The sequence below is a fragment of the Arvicola amphibius genome, chromosome 10, assembly GCF_903992535.2.
Source record: "Arvicola amphibius chromosome 10, mArvAmp1.2, whole genome shotgun sequence".
NCBI classification, from domain to species: Eukaryota; Metazoa; Chordata; class Mammalia; order Rodentia; family Cricetidae; genus Arvicola; species Arvicola amphibius.
The window spans coordinates 49453110-49471059 of NC_052056.1; the positions used below are offsets into that span (position 1 = coordinate 49453110).

At 40.7% G+C, this 17950-nt stretch overlaps 1 protein-coding gene across 1 annotated transcript in view; it reads left to right on the top strand.

Moving 5' to 3' along the window:
* Morc1 (MORC family CW-type zinc finger 1) overlaps positions 1–6092 on the top strand; it is a 164807-nt gene extending 158715 nt beyond the window's left edge. Inside the window, exons 25-27 of the mRNA XM_042055818.1 lie at positions 251–304; positions 3789–3983; positions 5967–6092. Of these exons, the coding sequence (XP_041911752.1) occupies positions 251–304; positions 3789–3983; positions 5967–6092 (375 nt within the window). The remainder of the gene's footprint in view (positions 1–250; positions 305–3788; positions 3984–5966) is intronic.
* The last annotated feature ends 11858 nt before the right edge of the window (positions 6093–17950 follow it).

A 17950-nucleotide genomic window follows, 5' to 3' on the forward strand; every position in this document is an offset into this window, starting at 1 on the left:
TTGTTAAACAATGCTGTGCTTATTATTTATGTAAGCTACCTTAGTTCTTTAAAGAAAATAGTAAAGTCAGGTTGGTTTAATTCAATGACTCGACTTAATTAGGCCACACTTAAAACATCCCTAGAACCAAGGTTGGCTGGTTCTAAGCTCGGATGCTTTTATGTACTAGAAACATCAATGTTCTAACCATATTCCAGACAGATCACCATGTAAAGCTAATATCCTTTTCTATTATTGCTTATGCAAACAGCTGGAGCAATGCCCAGAGAGTACAAATGAAAAACTCAAAACGTGTTTCAACAAGGTAAGCTTCCTTTCCATGCAGCCATTTATATCCTGAAATCTAAATGACCCTATGCTCCAGAGAGGAAATAATATACGTTTTCAAATGTTAGGTTTGAAGGGAAATCAAGTTTTCCTGTCCTTATCAAGACTTAGATTAATGTGTAGCATATGAGATGTCACAGAGCAGCATCCTTTTGAATTTGAAAAGGCAAAAGTTCCCACAACTAGAGCTTATGAGGCAGGGTGGGACTTGAGTCTAAATAAGAAATAGAAAATTCTGAGTTTTTAATAAATATATTCTCCAAATCTTTGAAACCCTAGACTGAAACACAAATGGTCATGGAATCACAACAAAATAAAGAAGCTCCCAGGCAGTTTAAGCTTCTAAAAAGAAACTAATGTAAGGTTGGTTTAATAACAATCAACAAGTCTTATAATCTGCCTCCTCTTCGGCCTGCTACATACATACACGTATGACTGCTGCTTGCCAGTGTGGAGCATTCTCAGAGACTCTTCTCAGGCAACTTGTTGAGAAAGACAGGTATTCAGAGGAAAGTTACCTACGTAAGCCGAGTCATAAAGTCGGTCGAGGCTTTAATTTATTGGTTGATTAAAGCAGCTTACGGTGTACCAAGTTTCATAGGAATTCTCACTGTTGGTTGATTCTCCCATACTTTGTTCGACCTCTCCTCCCTGTGCATATACTCCCGTCCCCCAACATTCTCCACTTCTTCATTCCACTGTCTTCTCCACCTCCTTCCTTATCCCACCCCCCTTTTTCCCATTCCCATAGCCCCTTTCCTGTTTGTCGTCCTTACCAATATTTGCTCCAACCTGGATATTCATAATGTAAGAGAAAACATGATGTGTTTGTCTTTCTGAACCCACATCACCTCAATGCAATGCTTCCTAGTTCCCATCCATTTTCCTGTAAATTTCATTTTTCTTCCCAGCCATATAAGTTCTGTTGTATATCAGCATTTAATTTTATTATTGACTCATCTGTTAATTGTCAGCTAGGCTGATTCCACTTTCCTGCCCTGGCAAAGCATAAAGCTTTTAATTTAATAGGATCACACACCCTCCTCACTGCAACACCTCTCCCAGTTGGTGGCACAGAGCTGGTCCTCACAGTAGAATTCTTGCACGATTGCACTACCTCGTGCCGCCAACTGAAACCTGCTGGACGGCAAAGTCTGCCTTCCACATCCTTGTATCCTAATAATTAACTTCAATGCCTTGGCTTAGGAAGTTATTAGTAAGTGTTTATCAGACAGAGCTCTGGGCAGGTAAGGTTTTGAACATTTGGTTTTATAGAGGAGAAAGTCATGAGATCAGCATGGTTATTGGGTGTCGGAGGTGGTGGTGGTGGAGGTGGTGGTGGAGGAGGTGGAGGGGTGGAGGTGGGGGGGGGGTGGGGGGGGGGGGGGGGGGGAGGAGGTGGGGGAGGGGGGTGGGGTGGTGGTGGAGGTGGGGGGGGAGGGGTGGGTGGGTGGGAGGATGGGGTGGGGGGGAGGAGGGTGGGGGGGGGGTGGTGGGGAGGGGGGGGTGGGGAAGGAGGGGGTGGTGGATGGTAGGGGGTGGTGGGTGGGTGGGGGGGTGGTGGAGGAGGTGGGGGGGGGGGGGGGGGGGTGGTGGTGGGGGGGGGGGGGGGGGGGGGGGTGGGGGTGGTGGGGGGGGTGGGGGTGGTGGGGGGGGGGGGAGGAGGTGGTGGTGGTGGAGGTGGTGGTGGTGGAGGTGATGGTGGAGGAGGAGGTGATGGTGGAGGAGGAGGTGGTGGTGGTGGAGGTGGGGGTGGGTGGTGGTGGAGGGTGGTGGTGGAGGTGGTGGTGGTGGTGGAGGAGGTGGTGGAGGAGGAGGTGGAGGGGTGGAGGTGGAGGTGGTGGGGGAGGAGGTGGTGGTGGTGGTGGAGGAGGTGGTGGTGGAGGAGGTGGTGGAGGAGGTGGTGGAGGAAGTGGTGGTGGAGGAGGTGGTGGTGGTGGTGGAGGAGGTGGTGGAGGAGGGTGGTGGAGGAGGTGGTAGTGGAGGAGGTGGTGGTGGTGGTGGAGGTGGTGGTGGTGGAGGTGGTGGGGGGAGGTGGTGGTGGTGGGTGGTGGAGGTGGTGGTGGAGGTGGTGGAGGAGGTGGTGGTAGTGGTGGTAGTGGAGGAGGTGGTGGTGGAGGTGATGGTGGAGGAGGAGGTGGTGGTGGTGGAGGTGGTGGTGGAGGTGGTGGTGGTGGAGGTGATGGTGGAGGAGGAGGTGGTGGTGGTGGAGGTGGTGGTGGTGGGGCTCGGCTCACAGGAAGGGTTGTGAGTGAGAGGGAAGGGCAAGAGTAGAGGCGTAGACCATGAAGGAGACTCTAGTGCAGTTCCTTGTTACCCAGACAGTGCTAGAACACAGAAATCTTACGATAGAAACTCAAATGGGCTTCCAAATGGGCTTTGCCCTTGTCTGTTTTCTCAGAATTTCCTTTATTTTTGTAGGTGACATTTTTTATTAGAAATAACTTACTGTTCTCTCTTAGCGACTTATAGTTCTGAACAAATAACTTCTTATTTTAATAAGATGTAATTATATTTTTCTATTGTACTTTATTGTTATTTTTACAAAGTCTATTTGCTGTCATGTCAATTATTAGTTGCTATAAATTATGAATTACCTCTTTGATGTAGATTTTTTCTTTTTTTCTCTCTTTTTTTATTAAAAATTTCCACCTCCTCCCTTCCCCCCACTTCCCTCCCCTCCCATCATTCCCCCCTCCCCCTCCCTCTCCAGTCCCCTGGTCCTCTTGAAATGTTGATACAAGTCATACAGTTCTGAAATGGAAGAGGGGCCTGAAGGAGCAGCATGCCATCTTGGAAAATAGCCCAGACCCTAAATCCTTGAGGGTCTTTGGAACCCTTTCAATACTCTTTACATTAGGGTTTTTTTAAGAGTATGAGAGCAAAATTCCTTGTTCCGCAGCCCCTGTCCTGTGGACATGACAGAGTTGAGTTAGACTGCTACAGCATCATCTAGACACTCTGTGCAGCTGGCCATCTGCCAGTGCCTACGAGGTGCTGGTGGCTGAGATGCCCTTATTCCATTGATGAGAGAACAAACTCAGCCTTCACAGGGTTTCTCCTTGATTCCAAAGCCAAGGTCATTAAACTTACTGCCCTGTGTCTCTCTCCTCTTCCCATGATAATTATGTCCACATTACGATGTTTTCCCCATTCTTCTTGAGAGTAAGTTCAAGTATCAGAATTGATTCTTAGTCAGTGTATGCAGGGTTGGACTGTGAAATTGCCTTGAGATATTATGGGAAAATAATAATACTAAGGCTGAGCGATGGTGATGAATGCCTTTAATCCCAGCACTGGTGAGGCAGAGGCAGGCAGATCTCTGTGAGTTGGAGGCCAGGCTGTTCTACAAAGTTCCAGGACAGCCAGGGCTGTTGCACAGAGAAACCCTGTCTCAAAAAACAAAAACCAAAACAACAACAAAAATGTATAGTGAGTGTTCTTTAAAAAAACATTCTCAGATACAGAATATCTACATGGTCCAGTATGAGAAAAGACTCAAGAGAAAAATGCAGTCCATTATCTATGAGACAAAAAGAAGAGGGCTACTTAATGAAGTTTTCCTGGAACAGTGTGAGCTGAAAAGGAAAAGGACCGAGGGTAAACTCAATGACCTTCGTGCAAAGCTGGCATTGCTGCTGCAGAAACTTCAGCTGGTGAGTGGAGGGTGAGAGGTAGGAATGGCTGGGGTTTTGACTGGGTTTCTCTCTCCAGTGCGCTTAGCTCACCCCCCTTGGATAAACAGTTTAAGGCAGTCCCTGCTGCTATTTATGCTACTAAAGTCTGGGAGGGCGTAGATCAGGGCTCAAGAGATCAGGAGCATTACTGCAATAGATTGTTGGGGACATACAGGCAGGCAGCAGACAACACAATGGTGAGGTTCTGAGGGGAGTTCAGACACTAACACTATGACAGAGAGGCAGTGTGCTGAGTTCTCTGAAGAGAGGAGTCAGGCCCACATCGCTGAGCTGGACCACCAATATATGCTCTTTGGGAAAAGCCCACTTCTCCAGGGTAGAAATCTAGGAATCCGGAAGTCTGTTAGTTAGTTAGTTAGTGAGTGAGTGAGTGAGTGAGTGAGTGAGTGAGTGAGTGAGTGAGTGACAATATTTTCAGTAGAGTGTCTGTCCATATCTGTGCGGGGAAGGGCTGCTGCTGCTACACTGAGCAGCAATCTGGTCTGGATAACCATATTCAATCAGAAGTCAATTAGCTTTTAAAACGTAGATTAGACCGTTTAAATTTGTCTCTACTTCTAGAATCTGCTTGAGCTATTAGTTTCTAGTTGTCTTCGTGTCTTTTTTCTTTCGCTGTGATAAAATACTTGGATGAAATGAGCTGTGGAGAGAGGGGTGTGTTTCGTTTGCACTGCAAGGATGGAGTGCATCATGAAAGTCAAGGCACAGGAGGTTGAAGCTGGGTCACATTGCGTCCACAGTCAAGAGTGGAAAGCAATGAGTGCATGTTGTTGCTTAGGTCCCATTATCCATTTACTTTCCCAGACTCACAGTGGGAGAGTCTGCCCACCTCATTTAATAGTCAAGACAGTTTTATCTTCATATATAAATAAAAATCAGTCCTCTTAATTCCAGAGGGAGAAGTTAAAAGAAAAGAGACATCATAAATGTGTATTATTGACAGTTTTGTTTGTATGCTTCCAGGATGAATTGAAATAATGAGGATTGGTCCAACTCCTCTTATTGTCATATGTTCACTGTACACAGTGACTCGTTTTATAAAAACATGGTCTTTCAAGTATATGGTGCCCCTTTTCCACACCCCTCCAGGACTGTAAGCGGTCCAGCTTCTATGTAGCACATAGAAATCTTGGCTATATCAGAAATTTAAATACAGTAGAGAAGATTGTAAAGGCTTTCTCTGGATTCTGGAAATAAATGGAGAAATTTAAGCCAACTATGAATTCAAGGGGCGTATGGCATTTTGGCCTTAGATATCAGTTGTGAGATAGGTCGTCTGACCAGTGCAGTGTGAGGAGGCAGATCTGAGACCCTATAGAGAACCTGGAGGACTGGGAATCGCTTTGTCCATGAAGGTGGTAGGATATATCACTACAGAGTAGGGTGAACATGGACTTGAAACCACACTGTATGGGTTTCTGTCCAGGTTGGGAACATTGTGAAGTGGGAATTTGTCTTCTCTGATATATTCTTCAGCTTTTATAGGAATTCCTTCTATATCAAGTACAAAATGAAACAGAAAATACTTCCTTTTAATTTTTAGTATACTGCCAGAAGAGGAAACCCTCTTAATTTTGATGCCCTGGTAAATGATTAAAAAGCTACATCATCAGAGAGCAAAAAGATAATTAATGCTAAATAGTTTCACATTATAGTAATTGTATTTGTGCTTCTGTCAACAACAACACTTCAGCCAATTCTTGAAAGTGGAAAATACTGACTTCCACTGAAGAAGAAAACATTATTCAAATCCTTAACCATTTGTGGGCATAAAACGAGATTAAATGAGAGAAAACATTTGCAAAGGTTAAGAGCATCAATCAGACGTGATGTGGGGCTGTAACCACATGACTCACCAAGATGTCTGCAGGAGGCTGCCAGGATGACAGGGATAAGAGCTGAGCTTCTCCCACTGGAGTGACTGTGGCTTCTCTCTTCTAGGGTGGTCCAACAGGAGACCTCGAGCAGATTGATGCCTACTTAGAAGCTTTGCTTAAAGAAGATCATCTGTCCACTTTAAACGGAAGAGCTCTAGAGTCAGGGCAGGCGAAAGATACAGACCCATAAAAGGATGCCTCGAAAGTCAGGAAAGGTGTTTCTTTTTAAAACTGCTGATAAGAAAGTTGGAGAAGCCTTTTAGAGAACCTTCCCTTCTTATTGCTATTGTAAAATTTAGCCCAGCTCTTCAGAGGTTTGTGTGTTTTGAGACAGGGACTGATTTCCAGTCATGGTTTCCCTCGTGCGGTTTTCTAACTCTTCTCGTTCCACCAGCAGCCTTTTCTAGAGCTGGCTGCTTCCCTCTGAGCTCTAGAGAAAGAGAAACTGTCACCGAAGTTTAAGTTTTTTTTTTTTTTTTTTTTTTTTTTTTTGGTTTTTCGAGACAGGGTTTCTCTGCAGCTTTTTTAGAGCCTGTCCTGGAACTAGCTCTTGTAGACCAGGCTGGCCTCGAACTCACAGAGATCCGCCTGCCTCTGCCTCCCGAGTGCCGAAGTTTAAATTTTGCTTTAATTGGATTTTGATATGCTTTTATGCTAATTTCATTATTTAGGTAGAGTAAAAGGATAGTCCTTGGAAGCATAATATGCACATATTGTAGTGTGTAAGAATTGTATTTTTACGTGTGTATGTATGTACAGAAGGGTTTTACACTTTACTCACTGATTGCTTTGTTTGATTAGAAATGTCTGCGACTTTGGAAAGCACAAGAAAGCATTAAACACTCGATTGTGGATTGTGTCTTCATTTATGTGGTGCGCCCCCTACAGCATTTGGAACATGTGAGGGGCCCATAGTGACAAGCCGTCATCTGATTTGTGTTGTAAGCTGTTGTTTAGTCTTCTCAAGAGGATTGCTCCTGCCAGTTTTCCTACTAAGATTCTACATTGCTGTGTTTTATCAATCACTGGTGAGTCTGTTACCATTCAGTGTTTAGAAACCGTACCAGTAAACCATTAAACAGCTGAAAACATGGATGTAATAGTATCCAAAAAATTTCACATTTCCCACTCAAAATACTTTTCGTGATTTTATGTCATATATTATTACATATTATTTATTTTAAAATTACTTCTCTTATACGTTCAACAACTTTTAATATATTTGAAAATCTTTGATTTTTATAGAAATTGTTTGAATATAAGATATAAGAAATCACACAGATATATTTCCACATATTTTTATATGTATGAGCTGAGACTAAAAGATATTTTCTCTTTAATGGTTTCTTATTATTTATTTCTCAGAAATACTAAAATTTATTTAGCCATTCCCCATCAGTGGATGTTTGAGTTTGTTATCTGTGAGGTTTGCCCATTAAATTCATGTATACCTATGAGTCAATATCCTGAAAAAATTAGTAGTTTCATTCATGTGTAGTTGTAGTTGTCAAATATCAGAAAGTAAATTCTTGGTTAAAGGAACTTTTGATGCTTAATCTTCATTGTCATCTTGACTATGTTTGAAACCACCTAGCAAAGACACCTCTGAGTTTGCCAGAGTAGATAATATCTATTAGAGAGGTTTAACTGAAGAAAGATCTGCCTTGGATGTTGGTGGCACCACCCTAGAGTAGGGTTCCAAGTTGACTGAACCAGGATAGATGCAGCCAGCTGAACAAGAGCACTCATAGGCCTCTGCTTCCTAATTGTTCTCTAGCATGTTGACCTGTGCCCCCTCCAAATCGCGAGCCAAAGCAGACCCTTTATTCCTTATGCTAGTTTTGTCAAATATTTTGTCACGGCAATGACAAAAGTAATTTAAGAGCTATCATCTAATAGCATTCTGAGAAAGGAATTAATATACGTTCCTCATTCCTCTATAACATTTGAGCCCTCCTGTCTTCACAGCTTCACTGTATAATCAGCATGCGTCTTGCTGATCAAATAAAAAATTGTGTATCCTTGTACATTTAAGGTCCATCTGCTGTGTTACTAGTTGGACATCGTCTTAGTTTTTTTTAGCACTCAAATTTTAAACTTTGAACTTTGTACATGTTTCTGCTGGGTGAAAGTATATTTCTGATTTGTAAGAACAGTTTTCATCTGAAAGAAATTACCTTTTTTCTTACAGTATATGTAAAATATTTTCATAATTTTTCAGTTCCTAAATGTTTTATTATATTTCAAGGAATCCACATCAAATTTCACCTTTTTATCTATTATCCATTTTTAATGCTTTCTGTAGTCATATTTAGAGAGAAACTTATGATTCTAGTTATTTTTAACAATATTTTCTTATACTTTTAATAACTATTAATATATTTTTATATGTTTGATTCATCTAGGATTAATTTGTTATAAGATGTAAGTTAAAAATCCTTTGTGTGTGTATTTCCACATAGCTACAGCCTGTTCCCATAATTATATACTAATCCATCATTTCCCCACTGATCTGAAAGTACACCTTTATCTTTAAAATGTCATAAGAGAAGGAGGACTAGTTAGGAGGAAAAGAGTCAGCAGGAGTGGGATGGAAAGAGATACCTGTTATTCTAAATTTAATGGGATTGTGTTAATTTGAAAGTAGTTAGCCTCCGTAAACTCATGGGGAATAGCACTATTAGGAGGTGTGGTGTTGTTGCATGAGGCTGGATTCTGTAGGCCTTTAATCCATCCAGACCCTGAGGCTGGAGGGCACAACTTTAGTCTGTGTCCACCTTCTGCTGGAAGTGTGCCACTGTGGGGGCAGGCTTTGAGGTCTTTTTCTCAAGCTTCACTTGTTTTAACAGTCAGTTGGCTTCCTGTTGCCTCTGAATCTAGATGTGGAACTCTCAGCCCCAGTACCACATCTGCCTGCACATCACCATGTTCCCTACCATGATAGACTGAACCTCTGAAACTAAGGGAGCCCTTCAATTAAATGTTTTCATTTATAAGAGTTTTCATGGTGTCTCTTCTAAGACAAGTAAATGTGATCGAAAGCATAGAATACATGTACAAAGTTATAAAACATTTAAAGTATCCCCAAAAGATCTTACATTGACCCTACTTCTAAAACTTTACTTTTAAAAATTATTTTGGTTTTTTGCCTTATACTAGACGCACAGTGTCATGGTAAGCTAATTAATAGTTTTATTTTACATAATTTTTATATATACCTTTATCTGTTCACTCCTCGTTCGAACTTAAAATAAGCATTTTCAGTTGCCACCGACTCATAAACTTATTTGTCTTTTCTTGGATTTGTAGTGATATTGTACAAAAATATACAGTTTTTGAAAGACAAAGTCAAGATTAATCTCTCTATGTGTTCTAGCCTTGGTATGCTATAGTGCCACTTAAATTTTTCCTTCAAGTATTTTGTGCATTTCTATTTATATTTATTGTAGTTAACCCTGTTTTTTTTTAGCTAATTATAAATGATAATATTTTCCCATTATCATATGACTGGGAAATGGAAATGGAAATAGAAAGAATTCTATGTTTTGTTTTTTTTTTCGGTTTTTTGAGACAGGGTTTCCCTGTAGTTTCTAGAGCCTGTCCTGGAACTAGCTCTTGTAGACCAGGCTGGCCTCGAACTCAGAGATCCACCTGCCTCTGCCTCCCGAGTGCTGGGATTAAAGGTGTGTGCCACCACCGCCCGGCCAAGAATTCTTTGTTTTATCAAATATAGAATACTATATTCTATACTATATTATATCCAATATAGTAATTCTCAGAAAAGAAACAGTTAAATTTTCTCTGAATTAGGAAGTCATTAGTATGCATATTTTTATATGTATAATTTATAAATAATAAACTATGCATAATTTATATGAAGAACCCTAATTTTAGTATTTCAGATTCTGGTATTTTAAATCTATCCAAGGCTTCCTTCCACATGAAAGTTACCTTCCTCTATCATCATCAATGCACATTTTTCCTTTAATGTTAAAACTGGCGATTAATAAAAGCGAAGGTTAATAAGAAGTCAGTATTCGGATCCTGCTCCTGGTAGACATTTCAGGTCTGAAGAGGGACAGCTCCAGAGGACACTTTCTACTCAACTAAGTCATTGTCCGTACCAAGTCCTTGGGACCTCACTTCCACTCCACCTAAGAAATATCATCCACTCTAACGATTTCAAGCAAAGCCTCCGAAAGGATGAATTTCAAACTTGTGGCCCTGTTGTGCATCTGTTATTTAAATTTGATTATGAAATAGAAATGTTTCTGTGAAAGTCTGCACTTGGTACAGTTGAAACATTTAATGGTACTTACTGTAACTACCTCCCTTTCTATCATGCCAGTTCTTAAAGCTCCAATGGATCCGGGTCTTAGGGAACCATAGATATTAAATAGGCTGTCAGTCAGGACTAATGCAGAGCTCCAGCTATAATCTGAACCAGTATAGGAATGAGAAGATGAACAGAGTTAGATTAGGTGAGGGAAACTAGATTTTATGATCAAAACAATTAAATTGCCACCTGGAGAATCTATTTCTAAGTGTAGTTTACAGAAAGCTGTTTGGGACAATAGGAAAGTTGGTTTCTATCACTGAGCTGTAGACGCGCACCTAGGTCCATTGCTGCAGTCCAGGTCCAAGTGGGACTTAGCTAGAACAAGATGAACTTATGAACTGCAGTTAGGCAAGATACAAACTTGAGAAAGGGAAAGAAGGAGGACCAGAGAGAAACAAATAGTGTAAAGAATGCTGGAGAATAATCCTTTTATACCTGTGAAGATTTGCCACTATGATGGGTTTAACAAAGAAGCTGAATGGTCAAAAGCTAAACGCGATAAAGTTAGGCAGGTAAACCAAACTGAGAATGATGGAAAGAAGAAGGGCGGAGTCAGAGGAGTTGCCAGCAGACACAGAGAGAAACAAGACGGACTGAGCGTTTATATTAATATCGAGTCTTGGTTGCTTATTTGGGAATTGGCAGGTAGGAAAGCAAATTCTGCCTACAAATGGCTCCCCAATGTTCAGCAACTACATCTGCATAAAACCTGAGAGAGCTTTAAAAAGGATTCTAAACACACAAAAACGGAGTAAAGCGTAATCGATTTTCTTGGGTAGACTCTATTTGCTAGTGACAAGCAGAGACACAGCTCCTTTAAAACATGGTTTCCCTGCTCAGGGCCAGAAGCAAAAAACCTCATAGTTCTTTAAGTGTTTCTGGTACCAAACACTTAATTTCTCTTAGCAACCAAAAAATTCAATATATACTTATTGAATTTTTCATTCATAAATAGAGTTTATGAGCAGTGGGAAGTGCAATACTCTGTGACTACTTGGACCCCAAACTCCCCAGAGTTGGTGCAGTAAACATGGCTCTTGTAGCCATACCTCCTCCATGAAGCTAGGGTCTCAGAGAACCAAGCAGTGTGAGCCAGCTTCCAAAGCGGAGGTTTTTGTCCTAGCCACACCACTTAACAGTTTAAAGGCTTATGTGGTCAGAAAAAGATTACAAATACACAATGAAGAGAGATTCGGATGAGGAAAAAAAAAACCACTAAATGAATTGCAATGTGTTAAAAAATAGACATAAGCTTGGGAGAGAAAAGAGAAGGATAGGCAGCCATAAAAAGAAACATATAGTTTTATTTAAGTAAATTCCTTAAAAGAATAAAGTAATATAAAAGAAATAATCCATATAAAGAGAAAATACACAGAGTCTAAATCATATATATAAGGAATACACTCGGTAAAATATTGCCCTGCCTTTCACAGCAAACTACCTCTACACAGCTGTAAGCACAGCATCTTCTGTTAGTGGGAAGAAATTTTTTTTCTTAAAACTGTATAGTATCTCACTAGCTTCTGCATCTTATTTAGCCTGTAGCTATAAGAGGTTTAGAGTCACCTTCTGAGAACACAAGAGTCTTCCTTGCTTTTCTATTGCTTTGACAAAGCACCAAGACCAAGGTAACTTACAAAAGAAAGTTTAGTTAGGATTATAGTTTCAGAGGTTTAGAGTCCATGCCGGTAGAGAAAAATCATGGTGGCAGGAACAGTTTGAGAGCTTACGTCTTAGTCCACCACACACTGGGAATGGTGAAAGTCTTTTGAAATTTCAAAAGCCTACTTCCAGTAGTATCCATCCTCCCTCAGGACCACACTCCTAATCCTTCTCAAATAGTTCTACTAACTTGGGACCACACCTCCAAATACATGAATCTGCAGGAGCTGTTCTTATCCAAAACAACAGATTGTGTTACCTCAGTTTGTAGTGAAGAGTGACGGACTAAATCGAGAGATAATTTATGTAGAAACCAACCTGAGCAAAAGGCTGTGTTCTAAGAATCATGTCGGGGGTCAACAAATTCGTGGCTTATGATCAGACAGCAACTCCTGCAAAGAGACCTGTGAATGGCCCAGAACATTTAAGATGCAATACCTGCCTCATCAGTGAACACTGCATAAAATCAAAGCATTTTGGGTCTGTAAGGTCTGAAACAAAGGTCAATCAACAAGTTCAAGTTTATAATGACTCTGCCATGACCCTTTGGTTTTCATTTGGCTTTAATTCTTTATTTTCCCTCATTTAAGCCTCATTAACCTCAGGTAAAACCTATGCTCTGCTAACCACACCAGCCTTCACAGAACCCACAGCTTGTATGCGAGTCAGTCATTTAAATATGTTTAGCATTGGTGACATGAAAATAATTGGGAAATCGCCTCTCCACCCTTGGAAATGCTCTGCATGGAGCGAGTTATTTTAAACTGAGTTAAATCTCAGCATGGAAATCTAATGCTATCATTTAAATAAATCTAATAAGTGCAAATTGATTTACAAAGGCTATTTGCAAAGTATGTAATGCATTGGTGACATTTTAACCAAAAGGCAAATTGTAGGAATTTGCTTTTAAGTGTGATTATGGCTACACTGGCAGATGCAATCAATACAAATCAGCTAATGTGTTGTCCAGTCTCAAAAAAGACAGAACACTTTGCATTCCCCCTTTTTAATCTAAACAATTTAGCAAAAATAAAACTATTTGGTTTTTAATTGAGATACATTTTAGTTTATAAAGATTGCTGTTTGGCTAGTTACTCATTCTTGAGAATTGACAAAATACCTAATGATTTCAAGAAAAAGAGAAACAAAGCTAAGAAGGATACAAACCAAGAAAACTAAGACCAAAGAAGAAACAACGTCAGAGACTCAAGTTCTGCCCTTTGTGTGTGTGTGTGTGTGTGTGTGTGTGTGTGTGTGCGCTATATTACCTACAGAGATGCATATAACTAAAAATGCACAAATGCCAAATTGAATCAAAGAAAGGGGTGCAATGGGGGACACCACTAACAGAAAATTCAGTAAATTTTGAATGCTATGCCAGTGATAAAGAGACAAGTAGCTGAATAAAATTAGAACTGATAGGCTGTCATTAGGATGTATAGAATTTAGCTCACACTTCTGGTCATTTTCCAAAGTCAAGAGTCAGGTGACTTGAAGCGAACTCAGAACGTCAAAAACTGGGGAAAGTTAAACCTGTGTGAAGTCAGCATCTGTTTCTTAGAGGGTATCCCTGTCTTTTGGGTTTCATTATTGAGCATGAGTTAAGTGCTGTTCACATAGCACTGTGGGGTCTTCTTCATACACTTGACTTCAGGTGGCTGCAAGCCTGAATCAGTGAGAAAGGAGGCACCTTCTGCTTCTATCATTAGCCCCAATCAATGTAGTTTCCAGATAGATAAACCCATTGGCATGTCTCTGTTTCCTCTGACTAGATATGTATCTCTCACGTCTCGGTTCCCCCAGCTGCTGTTATTCCTCTGTACCTGCTCTAAGTGACACAATGACAGAGCAGAAAGCTGTTGCTATAGACAGCAGGCAGCATCGGGCTCTCACAGAGCCCCTGAGATTAGATCATGAGAGATCACCAAGCTCTACAGTGTCGTGTCAGAGGTGTGGATGTCGCGTCCCATGCCAACAATGTTGTTATCGGCTTAATGAGTGTGAAAGCACTGTGCATGCCAGTGTAAAGAGCAGGAACAATATGTGAAGAAGCAGACTGGGCAGGAACAAGGATCTGCTGTCAAATGAAGCCTGTTTGTGAGGAAGCAGGAGTAGATGATGGCTGGGCATGCGTGCCATTGATGAGAGAGCTCTTTCAGTGTCCGTCTCAGGAATGGCTGGGCTTGGTTCAAGAGGCATGAAAATTTCATTGCTATTCATGACTTAACCATGGGCATTTTAGGTTTGCTTATAAAACACGTGCTCTTATGCAGTCAGGACAGTCATAAATACCCTGGGGTATGTCAGTGTCAAACAGGGTTATAAAATAAGAAGTTATAAAATAGAAAGGATTGCCCATTATCAAGTGACAGTCACAAATGTCACAAATGTTATGTTATTTGACACAGAGAAATAAAAAAGGCATATGTTTATTTAGGTAAATCTATATACGATCAGCTGTCCATTATATCTGGGGACTTAGGATTTCTATGGAACTATGTTATGGTGTTCTTAAGTGTCCTGGAAAGGTATCATTCAAAATGCACTTCATGAATTCCTGCTTGTTCAAAGTGCTGGCAAGACTTTGTACTGAAGCTAGGCAAGTTTATCAGAATAGTACTTAAAATAAAACCAAACAACACATCTTGAAGTTTAGAGACTCAAATTTATAACAATTCCTTTAGCTTCTTGCACATGCAGTGGGCCTCCCTTGTGAACTTCATGTATATTTTGCAAAATTTGGAAAAAAATGGAACCCATTGTACACCGGTGAGAATGTAAGTTAGTGCAGCACTGTAGTAAACAGTATAGCAGTCTTTCAAAAAATTGAAAATAGGGCTATTGCAGGACCCAAACATCTCATTTCTGGGTGTTTACCAGAAGCATGCAATCACCATGCTGCTGAGATGTGCATTGCAGGAGCATCTAGAGTAGATGAAATATGGAATCAGCTCATGTCCGGGGGGATTAAAGAAATGATGCACACGAGCACAAAGGCACAGTCTCAGCCTTAAGATAAAGAGGAAATCTCAAAGCTTAGGCAACATGGATGAGCCCAGAGCACACTGTTTGGAGTAAGATAAACAAAAGACAGAAATTTCGCTACTAAGTAATTTCATTTATATATGTGGGGTCTAACATAAGTTGAATTAGTATAGAGGCAGAGAGTAGAATGGCAGCTGCCAGGGGCTAGGGTGGAGGTGGAAGAACCGAAAGACATTAGTTAAAGAATGGTAACTGTGTTTATTATTCATACATTGTATATTTGAGATCAAGTAAGTGATGTTTGTGAGGTGATATATGTTACTTTATTTAATCACTATATATATATATATATATATATAATTCTCATTTGTCAATTATACCTTACTAAAACTCAAAATAACTACTTTTGGAGTACTTGATATCTGCTTGACATGTGAGTATATTTTATAATTAACAAATTTCACCATCACAAGGACTATGGGACCTATTTTGCTGCAGTAACCTTGGCAACCACATTTGAGGTATGTAGGAGGCATCACTGAGCAGAATCCACAGATGCTTTTCTTTGGAAGGTGACAGTGTGCTCCTGTAGAGTACATGCTGGCTGTGCTTAGATTGTCCACAGGAATGGAGTACAGCAGACATCCTATAGCCATTCCCTGCAGATTTTTATCTTTTTCAGGATGGCATGCGAGGCTGACAGGTGCCTGAACTTCCCTGACTCCTTTCTTGTTTCCTTTTAGAGGAGCCCGTGTCTGAACGAAATCCCTACCTTTTTTTTTTTTAGAATGTACATAATCCCCAGCTGTCCATCTAAACTTCAGGACATTAATAGGGTTACAAGCATCTGTCTGCACTTGTGCTTAATAAGCTCTGTCTCCTCTCATTTCCTGATTCACTCACAGGTCTGCGAGCCTCACAGGTCAGAGCCGCTACAGCTTCACTACACTGAGATGTGGAACCCTTTGAGAAAGCTGTTTGGCTGAACATATAGGCCTTACACTCTTTCCGCCAAGTGCTTCTGGCTGCAGCGGAACCTGTGTGTTTCTACCCCAGCAGTGAATCACAGGTGCCTCTGCTCTTACAGTTGCCAAACCTGGTGTTTAATGCCCTCCCGACTTCTCCCACCATCATCTTAGTCTCCATATAGCAGGACCAGGGGGTACTTAATGTAGGCCTGACATGTCTGCACATTGCACAATTAACATGTCCCATCATCACAAAGAATTCAGAACCTGTTTTACTGCAACAGCCCTGATAGCCACACCTCAGGCCTACAGTGGGCATCATTGAGCAGGACCCACAAAGAATTTCCTTTGGAAGACAGGAGTGTGTTGATGTTTAGGAACCTTCTTATCCTTGTCTTATGCATAGATTAACACTTTTTTAAATTAACTCTGAGTCACCAATAACACCTCCATGTTGCATTAAGAAAAAAAAATCAAGGCACCGCCCCTTCGTGTCCTTTAACTAAGAGTGATTTAAATTCTCTACTTTGCACTTCTTGTGTCTTCTGTCCTGTGTCTGCCTGTTGTGTGAGTTTGAATCTATGCTTACCTGAAGGCTATCCCATGAGTCTGTCCCTTTCCCTGTATGTCTGTCTGCTTGTGCTTACATTTGTCCCTTACAAAGAGTTTCGCTCTGTCTTTATTGAGCAGCACAGAAAGCACCAGGTGAGGACAGAATGAGATACTGTATAGAAAATCTTTAACAGATCTTTCTGAGGGATTAAGTCATTAGTTCCAAGTAATCAAGATAACAGACATTACTAAAACATCACTGTTTATTAAGCAATATCCAAATGTTATGTTCAAAATTTGTTAGATATCATTTTATAAGATTGCTTTCAACTCCCGTTTTGTCTGCTTCCAGCAAATGATTATCAGAACTCACAGACATTGTTCTGGGAGAGGGGCATGGAAGAGTTCATAATTTAAGAATCCACCTACACATTAGCTTAGGTTGTAAATGTTGGTTACATGGGAAATCCAGGGTAAGTGTGGTTGGATGTTACATTGTTCTATTAAAGCCAAGTTAAACATAGAATCTGAGTTCTCAGTAGAATAGCAGTTCTTAAGTCTTACGTGACCTCGGTGTGTAGTATTAACTCTGGCTGTGTGGTCCAGCAGAAGTCCAGTTTCTTAGAATGTAAGAGATTTTTTTATCAAAATGTGTTGCCATAGTTATAGCTCATACCAACAAGTGGAATCTTTATCTGGTTTAGGAGTAAACAAGAGAAACCAGAAAATTTGCCTGGATGTACTCTTGTAAGTCTTTTTTAATAGTGTAATTTTTAACCTCTGAGTTCTAAACTGTATAGACCAACAAGTAAAAAAAAGCAGAGATGGACCTCTTGATTTCATTCTTTTAAATTATGTCTGTCTATATGGATGATTGTCTAGTATCTCACTCTATAGGCTGGTCTAGGTGGGAAAGATGGCTGGGTGAATAGCTCAGTTTTACCTAGGTAAGGCAGGAAATGGTAGAAAAATCACACCCATTATTTAGGGGAGATCAAGTGGCATTAAATCAGGTAGGCATGACTCTGTGCTGTTTAGCAATTTATAATGTGTTTATGGAGAAAAGTTTATGTCCAGATGAAAAAGCAAAAAGAACAGCGAAGTTGTAATGTAAGCCACCAGAGGCAACACGGGCTAAGTCAGGGAGCTTTCTGGAGAAGGCGCGGCACTTTCAGATCGTTAAAGAAGTCAATAGCAAACAGAAGCTAACACTCAATAATTCTATGCCAGTAAATGGATTTGGCATTTTATATTCATTTACTATCTCATAGACTCTTCTTAATCACATTACAGAATGAGCTCTATTTTGGGGATTTTCCTTTTACATGCGAGGAGTCCAAAGCACAGAGAGACTACGTAATGCCTAATATTCCATAGCAGAATTGGAAAGTGAATGCACTGACTCTAAGTGTTGCACCTTGAACTGGTACAGTATTGCATCTTTACCAAAAGAAGTAAATAAAGAAAGCAGCTCACGTCAGAGTCCGCAGTGTGAGAGAGCATGGGTGTGGGGGACAGATAGACAGGATTTGCTGCTGGAAG